This window comes from Neolamprologus multifasciatus, chromosome 5 (genome assembly GCF_963576455.1).
Source record: "Neolamprologus multifasciatus chromosome 5, fNeoMul1.2, whole genome shotgun sequence".
NCBI lineage: Eukaryota > Metazoa > Chordata > Actinopteri > Cichliformes > Cichlidae > Neolamprologus > Neolamprologus multifasciatus.
Window position 1 is genome coordinate 20,405,749 of NC_140443.1, and position 10,544 is coordinate 20,416,292.

Below are 10,544 nucleotides of genomic sequence, written 5' to 3' on the forward strand. Positions count from 1 at the left end.
TTACACAGGAAATCACAAGTAGTGATGGGTCGTTCGCGAACGAAATGGCTCTTAGAGCCGACTCTTTGACGTGAACGACGCGAGCCGGTTCCTTATCGCGAGCCGTCACGTGGTTTGTTTTTTTCTTTCTTTCTCTCAGCCTCTCTCTCGCACTTTTTTCCCGCTTCACTCAGCACGTGAGCCTTGTGCTTTACACTGGGCAGAGGGGGGAGGGGCGGTAGTTACACTCAGTAGCACAGGAACAGAGCCAGAGAGAGAGAAAGAGAGCCAGGGACAACAACGTCACATTAGAAAGGTATAGTAATCATCCACAACTATTTTCAGTTGCAGATGATAAAGAATTCAGAAAGTTTATTCATGCAGGTCCATATGACAGAGAATATGCATCTTCTTTTTGTTTTCATATTTTAATTTATGTTTAATTGTGTTGTGGTTTGCAGTGTTTTGTGTTGTTTCACTTTAAATTTGTTAAAGGAAAAAGCTGAAAATTTAAATAGTTAAAAGTTGAAATGTGAATAGTTGATTTTTGTATTATATGATTTATTTATTACATTTTATGTGGAGTGAATAAATAAAAGTATATTTATGGTGGCCCCTAGAGACAAAGCACATACAAACTTCAAATCACGTACGAACCCTGAAGCACGTACAAACTCCAAAACACGTAAAAACACGTACAAACTCCAAAACACGTAAAAACTCCAAAACATGTAAAAACACGTACAAACTCAGAAGCACATAAAAACTCAAAACACGTACAAAACACAACAGAAGTGCTCCAGAATGCTAGGGCGCAGTGTTGAGCTTTTGTTACCTAGTGGCTACACAAGCCAGCAAGTACCAACGACCGGATTTGGTGTGTGGTAGTAACAGGTAAATGAACATTGTTTTTAAATTATTTGAATATATATGAGTGCCTGTGTATAAATACACAAACATGCTTTCAATTGTGTAATTTAAGTGATCTAGTAGCTCTGCTTTGGAAGTTCAGTTCATGCTAGAAATGTGTTTTGGAGTTTGTACGTGTTTTGTCTCTAGGGGCCACCGCATATATTTATATATAAACATATATAAATAAAACCACTTTTTTTACGTTAGTAATTCCTTTTGTGCATAATTTAATATTATTGTTAATAATAAATTAATCAAAGCAACAAAACAACCTGAAGAGCCGGTTCGGAGCCGAAAGAGCCGGCTCTTTTTAGTGAGCCGAACCGAAAGAGCCGGCTCTCTAAAAAGAGCCGGAAATCCCATCACTAATCACAAGTCCTTGTCCCCCTGGATAGGGAGTTTTTTTCATGCTGTAAAATGCTAATGCTAAGCTAATGGGTAGCACTGGGTGTCCTCTAGCTGCTACAGTAAAGTAGGACAGTTGTATCAAACTGTGGGAAAATAACCTTTTTACTTCTCGCGTGATCCCACTAAACACCCTCAGTCACTCCTCTCAGGTTTTATGCGATACAAAACGAAGTTCATAATGAAAACATTAGCATAAAGTGCACAGTAAAGCGGGCTATGCTATGATGGGCCTCCATTAGCACTATACTGTTGCGCCGCTGGTGTAGTGGTATCATGCAAGATTCCCATTCTTGCGACCCGGGTTCGATTCCGGGGCGGCGCACGAGTTTTTTTTCCGTCCCACAATTTCGTTGTGCAGTGACGATAAAGGGCGACTCTATTCTATTCTATTGTCTGTTACATCTGGTTTAACTACAGTGAAAATGGTCAACCGATGCCTTCAATAACCATTGGCTGACACCACTAAAAACTACAATTAACTAAATAAAAAACGTAATGAACTGCATTGAGAGCATCCCCGCTGTTTGCTGACTACTTGCCAGATCACTGACTTAAGAACTCCTTACAAAGGTGACTTGTGCAGCTTCAGCTTGTTAAACTGCAGCTATGCACTGCTGTCTGTTATGGAGGGTGTCTCTGACAAAATTACCTGCAGTTTTTTGGGTTTGCAGCTGTTGTTGCTGTGATGAAGACTGACAGTGGATTTTGTGTCTGGGTTAAATATTCACTGTACGTCTTAAGTACTACTACTAACCCTTCTGGAACCCCACACCATAACCTATGGCCCAACCTAAGCTCTGAGATGCACCTCTCTAGAAAATATAACTATTTCGACAATGACTGTGATTGGTCAGTTCAGTAATTTTGTTTCCTCCTGTCCGTTTCCTTCATTTTTAAATTTAAATAGAAAATAACAGCTCAAGTTAAAGAAAGCAATCCCTCTGCTAACTACACACAGGGTACGTCGCAGATGTAACGTAGAAGTAAAAATTAATGCCCATTTCATAACCTGGTATATTCCTGACAGCATTTTTGCCAGAATAAAACTTGTTTTGTTTAACTCAGCCTCATTGATAAATATTCTTTGAAATATAGTTTAATCTTAAAGGATGTCTGAATTTGTCCCCTTTGGAGCTTAATCCAGAGAGGAATCATCAGGACGCAACTGTGTTTTATGTGTGAAGGGTGAGTCATCATCCCGGATATAAAGACTTATAGCTGGCAAACATGTACTATTAATACATCAGAAGCTGGAATTACATTCAGTAGTACATGCATCTCACAGTCGGTGGAGTAATGAGGCAGAGAGATGAGAGGAGGCAAAAGGCTAAATCCAGAAAGCTGAAAAAAAGAGGAAGTTAAATTTAGTGAGCGAACTTGAAATCCACTTCATCACCTGCTAGTTGAAACCAGAGGCCACTAAAAAATGTGATGTAGGATAGGCATCTCAGAGGAGGAAGAATGACAGAGGATGCTGAACGAGAAAGAGAAAGGCATGTCCTGAGGAAAGGAGGAAACGAGAGAGGAGTCCACACATCAGTAGCGGCCAGCAACCCTGATCTTTAATGTGTCTGTAATTGGGTGGCAGACAGCAAATTACACAATGAAAAATGCCTGCTTGTCAAATCACATAACCTGGCAAGTGCTGGTGGAAGATTACTGGCAGTAAATCTGGCCTATAGGCAATAAATCCTACGTATATGCTGTAAGTCAGGCACAAGCAGTAAAGCTAAAAACACTTAGACCAATGAAGCAAGAGCAGATCTGTCAGCCCATGATGACAAGGTGTTTTTCCTACAATGAACACCAGTTTACACTGCATACGCCTCCGATTACATAGAGTACATGCATACCTGAGAAAAATAAAACCTCATACAGTTACATTCATTCTCTGTTTACCAGGGTATCAGTTGAGCCTCGCCTGCCCTACTGGCTATAGTAATCAATAATGCAGCTATTTTTAGACTTGGCTGCTTTATGCACAGTACAGCTGCTCTCTTGGCAGGGATGAAATGAATGAAAGTGTCGTGTCGTTTTTGATAGTCGAGGTCATGAGATGAACAGCTCTCTCTGTGGCAAACGAACATGCTTGTCTGTAAAGAAAACAAATCCCATTGCTCAAATAGGACTGAGCGATCGATACCAAAATGTTAACGAGAATATTTTCTTAATATCCACATGCATCTGTTATAATCCCTAAGCTAATTCTTGCTGATTATTAGTTATTTTCTGTCTGGTTTTCTCAGTTCTTTGATTATAGGTTAAGTTTATTCCGGTTTATTTAAGTTTTTCATCCTAATACTTAGGATGTTACCTGGTGAGTTTTAAGCTGAACCTTTGATAATATAATTTATTCTAGTATGGGTTTTGTATTTAAGATTTCTTCTGGATGCTTTTCATGTTTGATTTCTGTTTGGGCTGTAGGATCTGTAGCTTTTAGTTCTTTTTACTTTTAGCTTCTCTTTGTATTAGAGTTTGTTATTTATAACCTCTCATATTTTGCTGGAAAAATGTCAATCAGCCCTGTTATTTTTTGATATATTTCGTAGATTCAACTAAAAAAAATGTATACATTATAAAAACATATAACATTATGTAAGATATACATTTTATGCCAGCTAGTAACAAAGTGCCTAAAAATACAATTTATAAGTGGTTCTTTGCTAAGTTGTCTGTTATGTGTAGACAAAACACTGGTTCATCCCCTTACTTATGTGCCTTTTTATGCTTGAACGATTCATAGGTCAGTGACATTGCTCTGAACACTGTGAGGAACCAGGACGACTGAAAATGAGTGAAAAAAGCAGCCGATGCCCAAAGAAAACCTTTGAAAGACCTTTAGAAAGCCTGAAGAGTTATTGCTCAGCACAACTGTACAAAATTAATGTGACATCATGAGTTCTCAGACCAAAGCCATCGTTAACCTCAGTCTTCATTTGGGTTTGTAAAGATTTGTGACTAAAATTGTTCCACAGAGACTGAAATATAAATACCTGCTAAATATGGGAAAAAGTACTACAGTAAGTGTCAAAAGAAAAGTGTTGAGCCACAAAGACACAAACAACAATAGCAGCCGTGCTGCCGCAGCTGGTAATATGAAACTAATTTCTCCGTCATCATAGTAACTGAATGTGGATAAATGATAATTGATAATAAATTACTTCCTGGCAGTGTTGGTGGAGTAACATGTAAGGGAGTTAATTAATTAAATGAAGAAATAAATGTAATTCTCATCAGTTCCATAGAATTTAAGTGCAAAATCCTCATGAGTAGGATGCCTGAAAGAGCTCAAGACCCAGACAGGTTGTTATGAATCATATTTAAAAAGAAGAATGTATATATGTGGTAAATGCTGTAAGTATTGCCTCTAACTCACCTCCTCCATTCTTTTGGCACAAGTAAGGGAAGCGCCACACGTTCCCCAGGCCCACAGAGAAGCCCACCTGGGCCAGGATGTACTGCAGTTTGCTGTTCCAGGCGGGTCGCCCATCGTTTTCAGGGACCTCTATCTGAGGGACTTTCTTCCCCGCCGCCCCTCCGACATTCAGGGAGCTGCTCTTGTAGTCGAGCGGCTCCTCGTGTGCGAGCAGGTCAGCCACCGACTCTGTGACGTGCTCATGGCTCTGCTCGCGCTGTGTCACCTTGCTGTTCTTAGGCATCAGGGAGGCTGAGGGTCAGGAGGGGGGTGGGGGTGGGGGCGAGTGGAGAGAGAAACAGAGAGCGAGAGACGGGAAGAAGTGACAGAGGCCAAACGTCAGGTGGGGATGAAAGGAAGAGCGATGCTGAAGAGCGATTGCTGGATTTCAGTTCTTGGCTTCAGTCCTGTATCAGAAAAACAAAACAGAGCGATAGTTGCACCCAAAATGGTGTTTGGACATCATAACATTTAATTTAGTAATGATGTTGTATTATTAAATAATAACAACGTTAAGCATCTACATTGTGAATGAAATAGTAGAAGGTTTCTGCCCTTAGTGAGTCTAATTTCCTGACTGTGATTGTTAAATAACACTTTGTACAGTAGCTGACACAAGTAATACCCCATTTATTGCTTGGTTAACCTCCTAATAAGCCACTGGATTGTAACACATGGTTATATCTCTCCAGAGCCAATAAAGAATGGCACCATAAAGACAGGATCACAGACAATTTGTCACAAAGACAGCTGTAAGAATAAGATTTGGGAACAATTTTATTATGCTTCTGCATAAATGTGACCTAAAACATTACCAGAGGTTACTACAAGTCTTTAAGGGAGAAAATAAGAAACCAGCAGAACCAGTCACATTGATTTATTGCAGAATTTGATCCAATATTATACGTTTGTGATGAGGAGCAGTATTAGCAGTAAATTTGAATATAAAAGCAACAGGTGATGATGCTGAGATGTTAGTGGACTCTGACCAGCTTTTAAATATCAGACCTCTGATATAGTCTGAAAAGCACTGAAAGGAAGTGAATCGTGGCGTGAAGAAATGAGTCGTCTGAACACCCGAGGACCTGAGAAAAAAAGATGACTGATGCTCATCAGGCTGGAGAGGGTTAAACAATCCTTTATAAAGAATTTAGACTCCACCAGTCGGGCATTTTGAGAGGTCACACGTGATTCCAGGGTAACTCTTAAGTAACTAAATGTCACATTAGCTATTGGTCATGCCACCAGGAGAACAACAATACAGAGGAATGCAGGGCTGCAAAGACAACATCACTGCTGTCTGTTTACAGCCTTTAGGGCTGTGTGGTAAAGTCAGGAGACTTTGTGGATGCACAACACCAAAAACCATTTGGTTCATATGAAAAGAAAAACAAGAACCTTATCCCATCTGTAAAACACGATCTTGTTGTGTCAAGATTTAGGCCTTTCTGCATTTGGGCCAGCACTCATGAAGTCTGAGTTACAGTAGCAAATTCTAAAAGAAAAAAATGTCAAGACATCTGAAACTGAAAAACTGAGTCATGATAGCAATAGATGGTTTATATTTTTAAATTACCAACACAAACTATTATGAAAAGGCCAGAAGAGGGGCGCTCATGTGAGGAAACTCACAGAGATGTTGGAGTGTAATGTGCTCCTAGCTTTGGGGTGCACTTCTCAATGCCCCTCACCGCAGCTCTTTGTATCTCATGCAATGTTTTCGGGTCCCATAAATTCCCAATCCTGCAAATTGTTCTATTTAATTTCCCTGTTCTGAAAAGCTTAACTTTAGTGAAGCTTTTTTCATGTAAATCCTTTAATCCTCTGGAGCCTTGCACCAGCATCCATCCCCACCCCTCTTTGAGGGAGTGGTTGGTTCAACCCAAATGTAATAGAGGAAGTAAACACGATGCTTTGGATGAAGTGCCCTCATACGTTCTCATTCACATCACAGGCCTGCATAGGCTCATTACTTATTGAGTGGGCTCTTTTCTCCATCATGTTGTCTGACTGAGATGCAAAAACTGCAAAATATGAGGTCTGAAGTGAAAAAGAAAAGAAAAAGAAATTAACTAGAAAAAGTATTCTCTGTGATTGTGAGCTCATATTTCCAGTTCCACACTTGAGCTGAATGAAGGTGCTGTACTTTTCACGTGATGCTACAGCAGTGATGCGCCCGAGATCTCATCGTCACTGCTTACATCAGCCTGAAACAAGCTTCCTCCGTATCAGCCGATTCAGCAGACCTTAAATGCTCCACAAACCCTCTTAGAGCTTCTACCGACAACAACAAACCTACATATTCTTGATGCGCTTTTACTGTCCTAAAGAAAACCCCCCCACAAAAAAACAAAACATCCCTAAAACAGATTTCCTCCTCTGTGCACAACAAGATGATCCCATGATGTAATAATCCAAGCGCAGCCATTCACAAGTCTTCATAATCCTGTGTGCATTAACTGTAAAAACCACCCGAGTGCTGCTTTTCTGTCTTGTCATTCAATCCCATGCTACAGTAGATATGTAATATCAATCAGCGACTGCATTATGGGGCCAACACTGGAAAAATAAAAACAGCAAACATCAACTAACCCATCCAATAATCCTCTGGAGAAAAAAAAAATCAGCACACAGTTCAGATGACCCCAGCTAATGCTAAGACCGAGTCTGTGTGGAGCAATTTCATACTACAGAAAAAGGTTGGAAGAAACCTTTGGGTATGGCTCGCTTTATCTGAGGTCATTCATTGTGCTGTCCTTCAGAGACTCTCACCACACAGTTACAACCTGGCCTGGCTTTAGATATACAGGCTGCATCATCAGTCTAGTAAAAACACATGATTTGGATTTCTGTTTCTTACCAACAGTCTGTGGCTAAAAAGAGATCCGAATACCAGCATATATGAAAAGCAGCATGTCAAAGACTGAGAGGCTTGAGCCTTCCAATACAAACAGACCACGGTGTGTTAAAAGTTATATTCATTTGCAGATAAGGCTGAAGGACCTCACCTATTAGCTAGAAGGTGGTTATTAGTGATACATGTACACAGTCATACACAGGTGCTGTTACTTATTGACAGTGTCACACACGATGCAAAATGCAGTTTGATTATAAAGAGGCAACCCTGTATACATCAGCTTCTGCAATCAGTCTCAGTTAGATGTCCAGACTTCATTGATCAGCTGATCCTGCGATTATCAGCGAGCTCTACAAGTCTGAGCCACAGTTAAAGGTTAATCAGCTGTTTCACAAAGTAAAAAGTGTTAAAAGTCTGAAGCACGCATGTCTTTAATGGCCAAATGGCAGCATTAGACCTCAAAGGCTGGGACTGTGTGAATTGAAAGCATGCGGAAACCAGCTGCAGGTTGTGGAAATCTCCATCATCAACACTACGACACAGATCACTCTCTGGGAGCACCAGGTGACACATCTGGTGATGACAGCGATACCTCTGCCTCTGTTTTCACTGCTCGTCCTGAGCAGAACCAAGGTCACTCCAGAGCCCAGACCTGCGTGCGTCGCGGAGCCCATTTGAATCTTGATGCAGTTTTGTTCGCAACATAACACAACTTCTCTTTAAAGTTGGCAAGCATCTCAGGTATGACACAGAACAATTAAAACTACTTTTAAGAAGAAAGAAATGTTGAGTGAAGCAATGGCAGGAAAAGAGTTTCTCACCGTGAGTCTTGTGTAGCAGTAAAATCTGGGCTTAAGCGATCGCAGTTGTCAGAGAATATCTGGAAAGAGGCATGAAAACATCCACCACGAGCATGTGTATGTGTGTGTGTGTGAGCGGCTGTGGTACTGACTGAGCGCTCACAGGACAGTGCAGGACGGAGCATCACGTGCTGCACTGCCAACAATTGACGTGCAGGGTGGAGAGCGCACCGTGACGCACGAAGTGGCTCTTATTATCAACAGTGGCAAATTAACATGCCCCACTCTTTCACTTGTTTGAGATCCATCACGGCATCTCTGCGCCGGAAGAAGGACGCCGAGTGAATGAAGGGGGCTACAACCGTGCGCGGATTTGTCAAGGTTATCCACTCCTACCTGAGGAAACGACCGTCTGACGCAGTTTTCGTCATTCGCTTTTCAGTTGATGGAAATTTGAAGCCGTTCAGCCATGACCGGTCGTCACACTGAAAAAGAGTGCTTAGGTTTTTAAGGTAGAGCTCAATGAGCCTGGTTTCTGGTGACAGTATTATGATGAAATGAGCAAAATGTTGAAATGTGCGTTTTATAGCGGAGAAGAGTCAGTGTTGATATTAAAGGAAATGTTTATTTTAAGAAAAGTATATCTCATAACAATAATCACACTCAGATCAGGGCAACAAAACAAAGAAAACAACCAAATAAAGCTCAAATTAACGTGGTGTCTAACAAAGTTTTGCATTTTTATTAAAGGTCATGCACAAAAAACAGGAATATTATAAACCTGATATAAACAGTGAAGGACAGGTTTCCAAGATTCAGGTCAGGGTCAGGTTTGCAGACCCCTTCATCCACACTGACCTGGCTCTCTACCAGACTCACCTTATCACCTCCTTTGCTTTCTTAACGCTTCGTCTCATGCATAAACACTTGCTGGTCACAGGCTTATTCTGACATTTTCCTTGGGAGGACAGCCACCCCTCAGACTGCTCATAGTTACCTATTAACCATGAAATATTTTTTAGCTCTACACAAATTAAATTGCTTGATAAAAGGATTTTTGGGAGCCAGTATATGAGCAGAAAAAAAGCATATAAGCAGATAATCTTACTGTTTTCAAAGACACAGGAAAGGGAAACATGAGAAGTTTTAAATTACTCAGCAATAAATAAGCATTAATAAATCAACAATAATCAATAATTAAAATGCCTCAGCATCAGCTGGAAACCAGACATGACTCTGGGCTGATGCGTTTGTTCCTGTTAGACATGTACCTCAGGCTGAGGCGATGAGGTGTTATTGTTGCCTTCTTGTCCAGAAAGGAATGTAAAAGTCAGTAAAACCCAGTTTAGGAACATAAAAATACCCAGTAACCTGTTCACACAGAGATTATTTTTATTATTTCCCAACATGGACTCCACTGCAGTAATCTCACACTAATAGCTTTATCTCTGTGATGAAACTGTAAGTCATGAGGTGGGTGGTCATTTCTCTATTGAGACATGGACATGCGACACGACTGCAGCAGACCGAGTCACCCAGGGGACCATAAATCATGCACCATCCAGCAGAATATTCTTTATTACCACCAAGATAGGGGGAGAAGATAGTATTGAGAGGGTCATTTTTCATGCTGAGTTTATGGATTTATTTTGCTCCCACATGTCCGCTTCCTGTGCTTTAACTTTGACGTGTCTGCATCATTATCAGATTCTTTTTAAATGGAAGGATTATTATTAATGATTAGAATCATTACTAATAAGACATTATTATTATTCTATTTTGATTGAATATAGGAAATGAGTGTAATTACCTGCCTTTAAACTCTGTCGGAGGCCAGAATCATGTTTAACAGTTTTAATTGACACACACAAAAAAGTCGAACATGACCTTTGTAGTGTAAGAGAAGCAGGTTTATTCTTGTGCGGCAGACTTGGTTAAGGCGGAATCAAAATACACAAGACAAGCCCGCTCTCACACATTTCTCCTTTTTTTTCTCACTTGACGATGCTCTTGACACACCTTCATCTGACTACTGGGAGCAGTTGCCACAGCAACCCCAGGATCATATGACAGACAAGCCTCATCTCTGCCATCTCTTTCCTGCATCCCCTCACCCCCATACTTTGCTTTCTCTGGTTTGCAAACTGAAGTTCCAGTGGCATCCCGTAAGAAG

General features: G+C 40.7%; 1 protein-coding gene and 1 non-coding gene across 5 annotated transcripts in view; one reads left to right on the top strand and one right to left on the bottom strand.

The window, feature by feature from the left end:
• LOC146518525 (sodium-dependent neutral amino acid transporter SLC6A17-like) overlaps nt 1–8,753 on the bottom strand; it is a 22,904-nt gene extending 14,151 nt beyond the window's left edge. For 2 of the 4 annotated variants that reach the window (XR_014874271.1, XM_085161018.1), the window contains exons 1-2: nt 8,393–8,751; nt 4,676–5,121 (exon numbers count right to left, since the gene is read on the bottom strand). Coding sequence is in view for 2 of the 4 variants with exons in the window: in XM_085161018.1 (XP_085017144.1) it covers nt 4,676–4,958 (283 nt within the window). In the remaining 2 variants the exon portion in view is untranslated. The other 2 variants (XM_085161019.1, XM_085161020.1) reach the window with 2 other exon arrangements.
• On the top strand, nt 1,551–1,621 carry trnag-ccc (transfer RNA glycine (anticodon CCC)). The gene has a single exon. It is a non-coding gene; the product is annotated as a tRNA-Gly (tRNA).
• Nucleotides 8,754–10,544: the final 1,791 nt, after the last annotated feature.